A 16,464-nucleotide genomic window follows, 5' to 3' on the forward strand; every position below is an offset into this window, starting at 1 on the left:
GAGACCCAGTCTGGAACCAGCAGAATTTGCTTAGCTATAAAATCTGTGTGGCTTAAACCTCACCAAACACTGCACACCTTTTCACCAAATGACTGTACAGTTTACATCCCATTTCCAAGAGCCCCTGTTTTGATTCGAGAAATTAGAGCAGGGAAAACCACTGTCACCATGAGCACCACCCCAGGCCTGGCACCCCTGTGCTGTCTTTGGTAAACTTAAGCTGCCCACAGAGGACTCTGAGCCTTGACCCCTCCCCAGTTCCTGCGGTCAGGCCTCTCCTGGAGACCCCGGCGCAGAAGTGGCAGCCCCGGAAGGAGGGGCTGGGTCCTGTGGTGGAACAAAGAGGAGCATGGCAGCCCCCATTCTGACCCAAGCTCCTCTCCCAGAGGGCTGCAGGAATGTACTGACTAGGTCACCCAGGAAAAGAAAGTGCCTTTGTGAGGCTAGCATTCCTTTTCCTCAGGGCCTAATCTGTCACTGAAGAAAAATGTTTCTCGCATTGTCCATTTATTCACTCAGTTCTTTAGCAGCTGTTTCTTGAATGTCAATTGAAGCCGCTGTTCTAGGGTCTGGGACCATCTCAATGAACTAAGAGACGATAACCCCTGCGCCCATGGGCCCTCCCATCTACTTCAGGGAGGAGTGCAATGAATAAATAACAAACAACGTGTCAGTCACTTGTTTTATCCACCAGGAGGTAATGAGAGCTATGGAAAAAAAAAGCCCCCAAGCATGGAGTGGAGGGAGGCATGGTGCAGGGGAGCGGGAGGCTGTCCTTTAAAATACAGGAGTCTAGGGGCCCAACTGAGGAGGCGTGAGAGGGGGAGGGATTCCAGGGGACCAATTGGGGAGGGAGCCCCATAGACACGGGGGAGTGAGCTACATTCACGTTGTCAGTTTTTAATGGCAGTTCTTGTATATAATTGTTTTTCTTCCCCCCCATGTCACCCCTCTCAGAAGGAGTCTCGATCTGTCACTCAGGCTGGAGGGCGACAAGCTTGCTCAGTGGTGCAACCTTGGCTCACTGCAGCCTCCACTCCCGGTGGAGTGGAGAATCAAGTGATTCTCTTGACCCAGCCTCTGGAATAGCTGGGATTACAGGCACCTGCCACCACGCCAGGCCAATTTTTGTATTTTCAGTAGAGATAGGGTTTCACCATGTTGGCCAGGCTGGTCTCAAACTCCCGACCTCAAATGATCCGCCTGCCTCGGCCTCCCAAAGTGCTGGGATTATAGGCACGAGCCACTGCACCTGACCTACAGTTTCATTATTAAAACAATTCCACTGTGAAAGGGAAAAGAACAGAAAAGAAAGAATTAATTTAGATAAATAAGTGAAAACGTGCGCGCAGTTCCTTGGCTTAGGCTGCTGAATGGTTGCCGGCGGCTGCCGTCGGCGTGAGCCCGAGCAGGAGCCGCTTTAGCCGGGGCCGAGTTTTCCCGACAGAGGACCTCGAGGGCTTTGCTCATGCAAATTGGCCATGGAAATGTCTAACTGGACAACTTCCATGAGAAGAGATGCAGTTTGAAGCCCCAGATCCCCTGGGTGCAGAGGGAAAGAGGAAAGAACAGGCCTTTTATTTCCCTTCTTGTCTTGTTCAGACACAGCTGTCTTACCCCAGACTTGGATTTCAAAGTTGTGCAAGACTGCTCACCTGCCCATTTGAATTTGAGAGCAGAGCAGACAGAATGGGCTTCATCAGCTCCTTATCCCTCTGCAAGGTCACGGCAGCCACCCCATGAGCCACTGTTGTCACGGCTGAGACTATCTCTGGCCGTCTCTATGAATCACTTCTGCAGTGAGTGCATTGTTTACGCTGCAGGGAGGGCCTCTCACATACAGGTAGGACGGGGATTAAGGTCAGGCTGGAGGAGGCTCCCACGGGATAAGAGGGACTTTCTGGATCTCAGATCCCTCAGCCAAGATGACCTCACTGCATGCCATCCCTCTGTATCAGCAAATCCGTCACTGTGGCTTGACCGAGCCTAGGAAACACCTTTTATAAAATCAGTGGAGATTATCATCTCGGAGGGTCTCGGGACCTCCTTGGGCAAATGTTATCTAACGCTCTGTAAGCAAACAGAGCCTGCCCTATAAAATGCAGGGCTCCGACGGCGTCTCATCCCTGACTCGTGGTCGTCTTTGGGGCAGAGAGGAGGCAACGGCCCCCATGGAGTACAAGGTGATCTCTGCCCTGGTCCTGGTCTTCGTGCTGGCCCTCAGCACCCTGGCCGAGACCCAGTCAGGTAAGACACGCTTCTTCCTGCTCTGCAGGGCACAGCCAGGGCGGGCAGCCTCCGCCAGAGCCACTGTTTTACGTGCATATTTTTGAGCACCTGTTTCGTGCTGTTCTAGGCCCTTAAAAGTATATCCCATTTTATAGGATCAGCAAAACCAGTGGAGAATAACACAGGGGGCAGGGCCCCGGGAGGCCTTTGAGAAGCACTTTGAGGGGGCTGCTTCCCTTGGCCGGGGCTGTTCTCCGTGTTGGGAAGAATATACAATGCTCCCAAGTGTCATGTTTCAAAGAGGAAGTGTAGGCATGGGGTCTCAGAATTGTGCTTCAGAGTGTTCAAGCCAACATCTCCCCCAGGGGTGGACCCTCCAGAGGCCCACCCAGAGAGGCCCAAATGCTCCTCCTAGCAATAGCCAACTGGGAGACCCTTTCCCATAGCGTCCTGGGCTCCCCTGGGATCCACGCTCTGGGAGTCAAAGCCACCTCTCCCATGGGTGCGTGGCTGGCAATGCCTATTGCCTGGTGTCGTCCAGTGGATCGGCTGCCCTGGGGAGTGGAGGAGGAGGCTGTTCTTGTTTCCTTGGCAACTGTGCATCTCAGCTCTGTTACCTGCAGAATGGAGAACAGTCTGCCCTAGGCTGTCAGGGGAATGCCGTGTGGCAGTGCCTGTGACTTGCGCTTTGCCAGTGGCAGGGAGCTGAATAATGTGTCTGTTGTTGTTAGACACAGTTTCAAGGTGGGGGGCAGGAGAAAGGGCTTTCCATGTTTCCAAAGCAAGGGTTTCCAGAGATGTCTGAACAGGGGGTGCCCAGTGGTGGTGTCCATGCTCCATTGCCCTCTGGCTACCTCCTGATCAATGCCATGGGGTACGGTGCCCGAGGGGTGGGCTTGGGCAGCATGGAAGAGGAGATGGCATCAGGCGGCCGTGGGAAGCCCCCTAAGCCCATGGCAGGGAGCAGGGGAGCCTCAGAAGCCGAGAGGGAAAGTGACCTTTTGTGCAGGATCAATAGGGCGGGTCCCCATGCTGGCCACCTGCCAGGCCCATCTGCCTTCGCCCTTGCCCCCACCCCTGCCCCCAGACCTGCCCCCTGTGCTGTGGGATGGCAGAGGCCGTGGCAAACTCTCCTCTCCCTCCCCTCCACGCCCTCTGGCCCAAGGCTCAGAGCTTCTTTGTGGGTCACTCAGGTCCATGGTCCTGTTACAACAGAAATCTGGAATACTGTGTACAATTTAGTGCATGCACGTGTGGAAACCATTTCCATTTATTTCCATCACATCACGTGTGGAAACCATTTCCATTTATTTCCATCACATCACGTGTGGAAACCATTTCCATTTATTTCCATCACACAACAAAGTGGGTGGGCAAGACAGAGCGTGCAGGGGGCAGAACGCCAGGGCTGGAAATCCTTCCTGTGGAGGAGCCCCCTCCGGGGTGCTGATCCACCCCCCACAGCACCTCTCTGGACCCCCACAACCTCCTTGGGGTGGGCGATGATCACTTTCGCCTCATGATGGAGCCCAACCTCAGCAGGGCAAGGTCCCCGCAGAAGTCACTGGGTAGTAGGAGGTGGACCTGGATCCTCCCCAGCAAGCCAGGAACACCTTTTCCAAAGAGAGCATGAGGCAGCCGCAGATGCCAAAGCAGACAAGGGAGCAGTCCCGGCTGGCTTCCCCTGGGGCGTCCTCACCTGAGTCAGTGTGGCCAGACTGAGCTCCTCCCCTCCTATGCCCCAAGACAGGGACAGGGACAGAGATAGGGACAGGAACAGGGAGGGTGTTCTGGGCTCCTCTTTCATCCCTGCTGCAGGCTGTCACCCACCAGATCCTAATGGGTTGCCTTGAGACCTTTGACTCCACGGGGCTCAGAGCCTGAAGCTGTTGTGTTAGAATCTCTTGCATAAGATCCCTCGATGGCCACCAGCAGGCCATGCCCACACATGTGTCTTCCCCTCTAGACTCCCTTCCTCACTGCCCTGCTTCAAGCTGTTTAACAACGCATAGTCCTTGTGGTCGGCTCCTCCCAGACCACCCCACCCCATCCTCTCACCTTACCTGCCACGGGCTTCCAGCTCCTGATCACACCTGGGTCTCTCCAATGGCCTTTGTACATGTGGCTCCATCTCCACCTGGTGAACCGCCTCCTGCAGGGAGCTCCCCTGCTTTGTTCAGCCTGCTTGTCATTGACCCCTCCTCGGAGCGCTCCCCCACCCCTCACCATGGTTACCCTGGGCACCCTGGGATGATGGCCTTGCGTTCTCTCTCACATTTTCTTGGCTTTCTCCTCCATCAGATCCTTAGACCCTTTTTTTTTTTTTTGAGATGGAGTCTTGCTCTGTTGCTCAGACTGGAGTGCAGTGGCATGATCTCGGCTCACTGCAACCTCCCAGGTTCAAGTGATTCTCCTGCCTCAGTCTCCCAAGTAGCTGGGATTACAGATGTGCGCCACCACGCCTGGCTAATTTTTTATATTTTCAGTAGAGATGGGGTTTCACCATGTTGGCCATGCTGGTCTTGAACTCCTGACCTCAAGTGATCCACCTGCCTCAGCCTCCCAAAGTGCTGGGATTATAGGCATGAGCCACTGTGCCTGGCCCAGATCCTTAGACTTATAACAACTTCTCTGGTCTGAGTTTCTGGGTCCCTCTCACCCGGCACAGTGCCTGGCTTTTGCCATGCTAGCTCCTGCTTCTCATGCACACAAATGGTGCTCAGTAAATATTGACATATTGAGTAAAATTTAATAATCATTTGTTGAAATTGAAGAGTGAATAAGTGACCCAGAAAGATGCAAAGTCCACAAAGCCTGGGCCCCTTGCCTTTTCCCTGAGTGGAATGTTTGCACACCAGGGGGTGAGGACCAGGTCTCCCTCGTGTGCTGAGGATTTTAAATCTGCCACACCCGACGGTTGCTGATGTCACCGAGAAGCAAGCTGGACCGGCGTGTGCATGATAACATCAAGGAACTCAGCCCACAACTTACCTTTGCTTCTTACCTGCTCGCTTTTAGAGACGTGCGTGATGGCCCCCCGTGAAAGAAAGAATTGTGGTTTTCCTGGTGTCACAGCCTCCCAGTGTACAAGTAAGGGCTGCTGTTTTGATGACACCATTCCTGGGTTCCCCTGGTGCTTCACTCCTAAGACCATCGACGTCCCTCCAGAAGGTACGGCCTTTTTACACCATGCTGGGGTCCGAAGATTTAGCATTAGTTAGAAAAACCACGTGAGACCACAGAGGCTCTGATCAGCATCACCAGCTGTGCCTTTACCTCGAGTCACGGTGGCAGGTGGTGGTGCCATGGGGTAGCCTGAGTCAGGCTGCATTCAGGTCCGGGGATAGAAAGGCAGGGCTGAGGGGCTGGGGAAGGGACCCGGCTTTCCCTGGCTTCTCTTCACATCTCTAACCAAAAGCCCGTGAAGAGCCACTGCTGGTTACGCTTTCTAGCTTGCCTGGGATAGAGGGGGCAGGCATGACAAAACCTGAAGACAGTTCACATTTTCTTTTTTGAAGGGGCAGAGTCTCACTCTGTTGCCCTGGGGCTGGAGTGCAGTGGTGTGATCTCAGCTCACCACAACCTCCATCTCCCGAGTTCAAGTGACTCTCCTGTCTCAGCCTCCCGAGTAGCTGGGCTAACGGGCGTGTGTCACTGTGCCCGGCTATTTTTTTTTTTTTTTTTTTTTTTGCATTTTTACTAGAGACAGGGTTTCACCATAGTGGCCAGGCTGGTCTTGAACTCCTGACCTCATATGATCCACCAGGCTGAGCCTCCAAGACAGCTGGGATTACAGGCATGAGCCACTGTGCCTGGCTGACAGTTCATGTTTTCTAAAGAATGTGCCTATTGGTACTTTTAACTAAAAACTCTGTAATCATTTAAATGTGAAAGAAAATATTTATCCTCACTAAAGCATCTCTTCCTCCCTCCTCCTCACCCCCGTAGATGAGTGTGAATTTTAGACGTTTCTGCGGGGATCTGCCTGCATCCTGACACGGTGGTTAGTCCCAGAGCTTGGCTGCCACCTCCACGGGATACCTCAGACACGCTCCCGAAGCCGTGCCTCGATTCTCAACACAGGTTGACTCCTCTGACTTTGACTACTCAAAATTGGCCTGAAAATTAAAAGAGATTGATGTTATTCTGTGCTTTTCAATCTTTTAAGAATATGAATGATTTTCCTTTCTTTGAAAGTGAAGCGCGGCCTTTCGCCCTGGCCTCTCGCGGTGGGTTATGTGTCTTCTGGGCTGCCTGAGCTGGGACAGGCGTGGGTAGCGGAGTGTGGGAAGCGGGGACGGTGGGGCGTGCACGAGATGCCTGGCTCTTAGCGCTCAGGGCTGATGCCCGAGGACCAGATCTCAGGCTCCTTCCATGAAAGTGCAGAGTCCCCCAGAAGCAAGTCCGAGCCACACTCATGTCTCCAACTCTCCTGGCATTTCTTAACTACTCACCACGATGCCCCAGCCGCCAAGTGACACAAGTTACCTTTCCATGTATTTGCGTTTCCAAATAGAAATTGGCGTTGGAGATGAACCTGGAGCAAAGTGTCTGAGAGCATGGGTAATGAAAATTGCAGAAGGCGGCATGAGCTGACCCCTCCAGGAAACCCCCTCCCCATCCTGAGGTCTGAACTAACCGGAAAGTAGAACAACAGGGGAAGGATATCAAAGCCAAAATAGCACTTTATCCCCGCTGGCCCTCTGCGCCTCGGAGAGGTTTGGGAGAGGGTTCCCCTTGACCTGGTCGTCCTTGCTGCAGGACCACAGCTCAGCAAGCCCCAAGCCACCTGCACCCTGGGTTCCTCCTCCTCCCACTTGCCCCTACATCTGGTGCTCTTGTGCTGGCACAGATGGCACAATTATACTGGGGATGGGGTCCCAGGAGCTCCAGAAAGCTCCTACTCTCTGCAGCCAGCTGGTTCTAGGAAGGAAGAGGGAGGTGCAGAGCTAAGCAGGGCCAGCTCTTTCCACATTAACCGGTCCAGTAAATCACTCCCAAACCCTTGGGTGCTTGGGTAAGCAGGTAAAGTGGCTGAGAAGCCAGGAGGCACCCACCATGAAGAACCGCCAGGAAGCGCAGGCTTTCACCCTGGCCCCGAACCATGGGTGGAACAGGAAGCCCCCTGCCCCCTGCACACAGCAGCATATACATGAGCTGTCACAATACATGTTGTCACATATGTTGGGGGGCCACAAACACCTCCTCTCACCTCTCAGATGTAAGGAAGTTTTAGCTTCTCTTTTTCATCTATGGTATGTCTGATCTTACATTCTCTGTCTGCTAATTACAGGTAAAGACAAGGTAACTTTATTTAGTCCAATTCCTCTTAAAATTCAGTTTGTCGTCATAATTTGCACAGCTTCTGTTGGTCACAGTCTTTGGGGGATGCACTGCTCAGTCTCTTACCTCGCTCCACCCCGACCTGCCCTCTCTACTCCTGGGTGGAGTGAAGGAGCCCCTGGGTCTGCCCACACCCCTTGGATTCCTGCTGGCCCACTGTGGAGCGAGGCTGGGGGTTCTCAGAGTCCAACTGGCATGCGTCCTGACCCTTCTCCCCACGGTTGCCCAGTGCCAGGAAGGTGGGATTTCTCCTCGACACCTGGTAGTAGACTGTTTCCTGGGTGTCCACCATCCATTCCTTCCCTTCTTTCTTACCTAACTTCACTCTACAAAGAAAGGGAGAAAAATTCACTTTCCTAGCCCCTCTTTTAGCCAGAAGTGGCTATGCAATTCTATGTGGCTCATGAGACACAGGGCATCTATTTGAATGTTTTGGGGACAAATTTCTTCCTTGATGAAAGAAAGTGACTTCTGACTTCCCAGGCTAGCCCCTGCAGCCTGCCTTTAGGTGTTGTGGAAGGGAGGTGTGATGTGGTGCTGCAGGCAGCCATTCTGTGATAATGAGGTAAGGCCCAAGAGCTAGAGCCTTAATAACACTGAGCTGCTGATTTGAGCCCCTCACCCACCTCCAGACATCATGTTAAGTAAACCTAAGGGTGCTTATGGGTTAAATCACTGATGGTTGGGTTTTCTGTTACATTTCAATATGTTACCAAGGCCCATATCTTCCCTCTACTATAGAGCAGTGAGCCGATGGCCCAGCCACAATGGCCAGCAACAACTGCTCTCAACAAGGACAGCAGGCAGGGCCAGTTAACAAGGTGGCGTTCCTGTGGGTTCCCTGGGCCTTCACCCAGTGGAGCCTGGGCAACAGGGCAAAACTGTTTCTACTAAAAATACAAAAATTAGCTGAGTGTGTGGTACAAGCCTTTGGTCCCAGTTACTAGGGATGCTGAAGTGGAAGGATTGCTTGAGCCCAAGAGGTGGAGACTGCAGTGAGCCGAGATTGTGCCATTGCACTCCAGGCTGGGCGACAGAGTGAGACCGTGTCAAAAAATAAAATAAATAACAGCCCTTCCACTTCAGATCTGCTCAAGGCAGTTACATATCAGTTTATACTTGTCGTGTAAGCCGCTCCTTGGCCTGCAGGCAGCACCCTGGTGCCCCCCCTTCCCATGCTTGTCTGTGTGTCTGGGGTCTGTGTGTCCAAATGTGCCCTTCTCATAAGGACACCAGCCAGACTGGACCAGGGCCCACCCTAACAACCCCACTGTAACTTGATAAGAGAAAAACTTCAGCTGAATTAAATGTAAAGGAGTTTAATGGAGCAACGAACCATTCACACATGGGGCAGCCTCCTAAGTCGGAGTAGCTCACAGGCTCCAGCACAGCCACCTGGTGGGAGCAGATTTATGGACAGAGACAGGAAAGCGACGTGCACAGAAAAAGGAGGTGAGGCACGGAAACAGCTGGACTGGTTACAGCTCAGAGTTTGCCTCACTTGAACACGGTTCAGACAGTTGGCTACATTTGATTGGTCAAAACTCGGTGATTGGCACAAGTGTAGGCTATGGGTTGGTTTACACCTCCATCTGCTACATTCATGATGTACAGAGAAAACTTTAGGCCAAACTAAAATACATAAGGGGGCGGCTTTAGGCTAAACTTGATTTCACAATTTTAATCACCTCTTTAAAGTCCCCTTCTCCAAATACAATTCCATTCTGAGGTGCTGGGGGTTCCGGCTTCAACACAGAGGAACACAGTTGGGCCACAGCAGTGGTCTCTGTTACTGTGACCAAGGAGCCCTGGCCAAGGCAAGCTGTTACAGAGTGCTGTCACGATTGTTCATCACTGTTTGAGACGAGGCATTCTGCTGTGGGTGACAGGAAGACAAAGCGGACATCGTGAAATTGGAGGGGTGTCAGTTGCAGATGGGGGCACGCGTTTGTAAGTCATGTTCAAAGCGGACGGTGAAGGAGTGGTACCCTGTGAGTTATGCTATGTGATGAGAAGGATGGAAACAGCAAGAACATCACTGGGGAGAGAAAAGGACCAGAAGCCACGTCACAGGGAAGAGATGGTGTATGCTAGGCTGACAACTCTTTCAGCCCTGAATCAGCAGCACACAGTGGCCCTACGTGCTCGGCCCCGGAAATGCGCCGTAGACATGGGCTGCTCTGTGGATTGTGCAGGGCTGCAGCTGGGCTCAGGAGCCCTCGCCCAGGGGCTCTTAGACAAAGCAAGACCATGTGTCAGTCCGAGGCTCCCTCCACCTCCTGGTCCCCAGCTGAGGTCTGTGTTATCATGAGCCTGGTGGAGAAGGTGGAGTGGAGGGGAGGGCTCGAGAGTCCCTCACGGCCTGGATTCCAGTGTGTGGTCCGTCTACCCTCCCACACAGCTATGAAGTGTTCACCTTCTCTTCCCCTCATTTTCCACTACGTGCTGTCAATCGATTTAATATGTAGCAGGTTTCACACCCTCATTTGGTCTGCACACCCCTCTGTTCTGCCACAGGCCATGTACTCAAGAGGCCACAGTTGCTTCTAGATAATTTCCCATACAACAGCAGGGTTCTGTTCGGGGCATGTCTTGAACTAAATGTCAGACCAGGAACTAATTCTTGAAGCCAAGTTGTGGCTTAAGTTCATATTTGTAGGGTCATTGGGAAAGATATGATTAACTTAAGAAAACTCCCTTGCCTTTCTTTGCAAGTAGAGGGAGGGGTGATTTGTTGCAATATTTAATTTTTATGAGTCTGATAGGAAACATCAGCTCATAAGAAAGAGACACACACCTGGCAAATCTCAGTCCTCATAACTTATTAGAAAGAATGGATGGCCGTCAGGAAGAAGGGGCTCCCTGACTTAAAGGTCCAAGCGGACAGAAGACACCCGTTGGTAACACAAGAAAAAATAGTGCTATTCTTAAAGGATTCCTGACTTGTTCTTCTCAGCTCTTAACAGTGCCCTGAGCTGGACATGTTTGAGCCAAACAGACTAAATTAGACCAAGCCATACATGGCCACACATGCATGAGCTATGAGGGGACTGAGTGAACCTAAAGGCAAGTATTGGAAGAATTTTCTACATTTCATCTGATCTAGCGTATCGCATCCTATATACAAGCTAACAGGTGAGTCTGCCACAGTTTCCTGGTTGCTGCCAGAAGACAGGAGATTCCTGGTTCAAAGATAAATGACTTTATCACTCATGCTACAGCAAACAGCATAAACAAAGGTTACTTGTGTTGGTTCTGTTTTCCTCCAAGACCCTCAAGGGACTGGGACTGGGATTGGCTCAGACAGGCACCTGCGCACACAGCGGGTTGCCTAATAGAGAAGCCCTGGCCTGAGGCTCCTAAGGGACAGTAAGCTCCCTTGCTCTTTGCTCCAGAAGGAGGCACCTTATCCACTTTCTCATAAGGACACCACTTTGTGGTGACACAGACATTGTGACACAGATATCCTTGGAGAGAGATCTGGAAGAAAGGACTGTCTTAATTGCCTCCTATGCGTTTCATTGGTGGGGGGATTACACACCGCCCCCAACACCACATAGGTGAGGACAATAGCAGCTTGTGAGTCCCATATCCTTAGAGCCCAGGGGCTAAAGACACTGTGCCATGTGGGGCCACACAGAGGGTGCATTCAGGAGCAGAGTGAACAAGCAAAGGCTGTGGGAAGCAGGCTTGGTTAGTATCAAGAGGGTGTGGTGGCCAGCGGTTCCTACAGGAGGATGCAATTGACTTGTTTAAATAATTCTGTGGGCTGGCAGAAAACTAAAATCTGCTATTCACGGATAAGCAGGCACGGCGCCGGACGCCTTGATAGGGAGGGTTGTTTGGCTTGGGGACCTTATCCGTGGGAGCAGGGATGGGAGGGGAACTGTTGGTTAGGCTGCTTGAGGCCCCCTCTATTTTACCGGATGTCAAGGCAGCACTTAATATTGGGCCTTAATTTTAGGTCTTACACCATAAGGATAGTTTCTTATTCACAGGATGTGCACAAATGTGAGAAATTCATGGAGAATTGTCTCCCAACAACAGATATACTAAGTATCTTGTTTTCAGGACAAGATTATAGAGTGAGGAAAAAGGATTAAGGCTCATTTCTGTAACATTTCATTAAGAAAAATAGAATACAAATATTTCCTTCCATTGTCATTTTTACATTTTATTTTTGGACAGCTTAAGACTATAATATAAGAGTGTGTAGAAATAAATGGCAAATTTCTATTCCCCAAACTCCTGGGATGTGCGTCGTCCATTTCTCCACTTGACTCCCCTCATTCAGTCTACCACGTGCCCGAACGAGGGTGGATTCTGGGGATGTAAACAGTGAGGCATGGGCTTGACTTGATCTCATCCTACATTTGCTTGCTGTGTTATTTGGGCAAATTATTTTGCCTATGTGATGATAAAATGAGGATGATCATTTTAGGCCTCCTTTGGATTGGTGTAACGATTAGAAAAAGCAAAAATAGCAGAAAGCAAAATTCTTAGAATAATGCCTGGCACAAGTAAACCTGTAGTACGTGTTAGCCGTTATCTTTGGTACAATTAATAAAGGACCCAGAAAAGTAAAAAATACACTCACAGTGTGGGTGTGGCCAAGTGTTATGATTCAGATAGATACAGGGCGCTGTGGGGAACTGGGTGAAGAGCACCCGTCGTTATTCTGGAGGAAATAGAGGAAGACTTCCGGGAGGAAGTGGCTCCTGACTTAAGAGCTGAGGGAAAGATGAGCGTTAACCAGGCAGAGGAGGGGAAGGGTACTGTGGGGCAGGGGCACACAGGAGCAAAGGCTCCAAGGTGAACCGCAGACGCATGTGTGATAACACAAGGCCTGACAACAGAAGGAGGTGGTGGCACATGTGGAGTCCAGTTCATTCATGAAGTGTCTTGCTTTTCACACTCAAGAGTTTGGTCTTTACCCTCCAGGCTGTGAGGAGCCAGGGAGTGACAGAGAAGGGACATAGGTTTTTATTTTACAAAAAGTAAGCAAGAGTTTTTTTTGTTTTTTTGTTTTTTTCTGGGTAGGGACAAAACCATTTTTATTTTAGAGTCTAGTTAGGAGATAGTTGTAGTGAACCGAGTGAGAAATCCTGCAGACTGGACAGAGTTGTAAACTCGAATGCTGACAGAGTCCAAGCAGAGGCCACAATTGAACAGATTCGGCCAGGTGGAACTGGCTGGAGCAACCTGGAGAATTCGTGTCCTGTGTTAAGGGGTGCTCATGATTTCAGCCTAAGCATTTAAACATTTTCTTTAAAGTTCCTTGAAGAGCAGATTTGCAGGTGAGAGCTTCTCTAAACTTTTGTTCACATGAAAATTGTTTGGAAGGACATTTTCTGAGTGTAGAATTCTGACTTTCCCCTAGCCACTTACACATGTAATCCCACTGTCTTCTGGTTTGCATTATCGGAGAAAGTCAATCATTATTGTTATTACGTTCCACTCCGTGCCATATGCCTTGGTCTTTGCCCATTTTCTGTTGCTAAGTTGAAACTGGTAATTTGTAAGAAATGAACTTTATCTCTTACAGTGCTAGAGACTGGGATGTCCAAGGTTGAGAGGCTGCATCTCTTGAGCGCCTTCTTGTTGGTGGGGTCAAGGTCAGCTTTATGTTCTAGCTCAGGTCTCTCCTCTTATAAAGCCGCCAGGTCCCCTCCCATGATGACCCATGAATCCATCATCCCATGAATCTATTAATTCATGAGCGCAGAGTTCTCATGATCCTACATCTCTTAAAGGCCTCACCTCTCCATACTGCCACAGTGGGGATTAAGCTTCACCATGAGTTTGGAGGGCACTTTCAAACCATAGCAGACTTTTTCTCCAGCTGCTTTAAGAGTTTTTAAGTCATTGGATTTTCAAAAGTCAGATCATGCTGTGCCTTGATGTGGTTTTATTTTGGTGTCTATCTTCCTTGAAGTTCTTTGAGCCTCTAAGATTTGTAGGTTTATACTTCTCATCAACTTCACAAACAATCTAATGAGTATTTACTCAATACTCATTCTTGATCAAGTATTTCTTTAAATGATTTTTTCTCTTCTCTCCTGCTGGTACATCAATTACATGAATGTTAGACAGCTTGACATTGTCTCACAGGTCATTGGGATCCTGCTTATTTGTTTAGCCATTTTCACTGCATGCTTTAGTTTGGATAGTTTATCTTGCACTGGCTTCATTCAAGTAAACTGACCACTCCTCTTCAGTACCTAATGGTATTTAATTTAAAAATCTATACAGTATATTTTTCATTTCAGATGTTGTATTTTTTATTTCTAAAATTTGTACAATTTTTAGTTTCCGTGTATCTATTTAAATTCCTTTTTGTTCCTTTATTATATTGTTTTTTCTTTCAATCTTTGAACATTTTACGCCATTTCTAAGTCTGTTTTCGTTCCCTGATTTTTCTAATGATTATGGGCCATGTTTCCTAGCTCTCTCCACACGTCTAGTAACTTCTGATGTTGTGTTAGACATTAGGGATGTTATGTTGTGTGTTTAGGTTTTACTGTCTTCATTGATAGTGTTGAAAGCTTTGCTCTGTTAGGTAATGATATTGGTTGACTTTTTTCCCCCAAATTCATATATGAAGCCTTAAATTCCATTACCTAAGAATATGACTACATTTGGAGACAAAGTCTTAAAGGGGGTAATCAAGTTAAAATGAGGCTGTCATGGTGGGCCCTGATTCAATCTGACTGATGTCCTTGTAAGAAGAGAGGCACCAGGGTTGTGCATGCACAGTGGCAAGGCCATGTGAGATATGGGAAAAGTTGGCCATCTGCAGCCGAGAGAAGCCTCAGTGGAAACCAGACTTGCTGACACCCTATCTTGGACTTGTGGCCACTGGAATTGTGAGAAAGTACATTTCTGTTGTTTAAGCCACACAATTTGTGGTATTTTGTTATAGCAACCTGAGCAAACTCATACAAGCACTTAATTTACTTACAGGTTAACTTGATTCTTGCAAGACTTGTGTTAAAGTTTTGTTAGAACAGGTGTCGAGTAGCTTTCCCCTAGAACGATCAGGCTTCCTTTTACGGCATGGCCTTTATGGAATGATGGAAGTGGTCAGCACCTCTGGCTGCTCAGAGCTCAAATGCTTTCCAGCCTAGTTGTTCAGTTCAGCCTTCCCAGTGATTGTTCTGTCCCCAGGAGCTGTTTTGCCTGGCTTTGTGTCATGAACAGGGTAGTATTTGATGAAAAGCTCAAAGATCCCCGTTTATATTTCTGGAGCTCCCTTCTCTTACCCTGAAAACCTGCCTGCCTCAGAAGCTTCCCGTTCCGGCCTCTGTCTCCTCAGCCCGGTGGGGCTGCAGTGCTCTTCAGTCTCCCCTCCCTGTGCTGTGGTCTGGAGAGCGTCTCCAGGAAACCATGGGGCTCCCCACATTGCTTCTCTCCTCTCAGAGATCGCTGTCTGGCACTGCCTGCTGCTCCATATCTGTAGAGAGTGACTTCATGTAGTTTTAGAGTTACTTATGGTGGGAAGCTAGCCTGGTACCAGTGACTCGACAGTCAAAAGCAGAAGTCTACCTGGGTGATCTCTGTGGTGGCTCCCATTTATTGACTTTCTGTGTGAACTGATGGACAGTATCATCCCCAAAGTATGCAGAAGGACAGTCACAAAGAAGGAGGGAGCCAGCCCTGAGTGCCCGGATGGTGCTGAGATGATGCGTTTAGAGTGGCAACAATTGATGGCATGTGTTGGCCTCACTGGGCAGATGGTGTGGGCATGGAGACGGTGGTGCAGTACAGCAGAGGGGAAGACGGTGGGTGAAGTCAGGCAGGAGAAGAAGGAAGGAAGGAAGGAAAGACAGGAGGGGCTCCCAGAGGGGAAGCTGGGGGGTTAGGAGGTTGGAGGGCTTTAGGATTTAGGCAAAGGTGTGGTGGCAGTAACGGAGAGAATGTTCAGAGCTTAGGATACCCTGGGCAGAAAGGACATTTGCATACCCTCTTTCAGAGGTGGAGCTTGAGTTCTGAGTTGGTCACAGGAGGGTGGCAGAAGTAGAGTGGGGATGGGAGCTCCTAGAGATGAGGAAAAATAAAATTTGAGAGACTGTGAATGTAGATGAAGCGCCCACCACATTGTTGAAGATGGCTGGGATGTGACCGAGTCTTAGCAGGACAAGACAGTGAACTCGAACTCGGTGCCAAAACCCCTAACAAAAGGGACAGGCTGCACCAAGGTCGGGACATGACAGCAAGGCAGGACTCTGGACATGGCTCCCCTCCCCGCCACACCTCCAAGGAGGATGGTTTTGCATGAGGGTGAAGACTTGGGGCTCAAAGTCCACGTCCAGCCCCCCAGCCTGAGCCCACGTGATGGGGTGTGGCCACCAAGTACAGTTGCGGAGGCTGTGCACAGCTCCACTTTCAACTAGCAATGCCACTAGACTGCAGGCATCCCATCTAATGTAATGGTTTCCCAGCTCTGTGGGCACTTGGTGTCCCCACGTGGGGGCCTGACCAGGATTCCAGGGAAGCCTTCCCAGGAAAATGTAGGCTTCCACCAGGGCCAAGAGACTGCGAGGGGCCGGGATGAGGGCGATAATGAGTGGTCTCTTTAGCATGGGTCAGGTGGTTGCAGCAGGAATCTGGAGGGGCTGCAGTGAACAGTGTGAAGTCGCGAGGGTGGGGAGGAAGCGGAGAGGAGGGTGGGTGGGAATAGGAGAGAAAATGAAGACTCAGGCACTTACGTTGTGATGGTGACTACAGTGACAGGGAAACTGACCTTGCCAGAGCTTTCAAGGATTGAGTCCCCAGTGTGAGCGTCAGTGGCGAGCCTGGAGGCACTTGAGCCGGACCCAGAGGAGCCTGGAGGATAAAGCCTGGAAGACAGGGGCCGGGAGGACGGGCGTCAGGAGGACAGGGGTCAGGAGG

At 50.2% G+C, this 16,464-nt stretch overlaps 1 protein-coding gene across 1 annotated transcript; it reads left to right on the top strand.

Annotated features, from left to right (window-relative positions):
• Nucleotides 1-1,878: 1,878 nt before the first annotated feature.
• On the top strand, nt 1,879-6,373 carry TFF1 (trefoil factor 1). The gene is made up of 3 exons (XM_032276799.1): nt 1,879-2,247; nt 5,248-5,400; nt 6,178-6,373. Exons 1-3 carry the CDS (start codon nt 2,100-2,102, stop codon nt 6,192-6,194), a joined length of 318 nt encoding a protein of 105 aa, XP_032132690.1. The 5' UTR covers nt 1,879-2,099; the 3' UTR covers nt 6,195-6,373.
• Nucleotides 6,374-16,464: the final 10,091 nt, after the last annotated feature.

Source organism: Sapajus apella, unplaced genomic scaffold (genome assembly GCF_009761245.1).
Source record: "Sapajus apella isolate SASKATOON/1434 unplaced genomic scaffold, GSC_monkey_1.0 scaffold8, whole genome shotgun sequence".
NCBI classification, from domain to species: domain Eukaryota; kingdom Metazoa; phylum Chordata; class Mammalia; order Primates; family Cebidae; genus Sapajus; species Sapajus apella.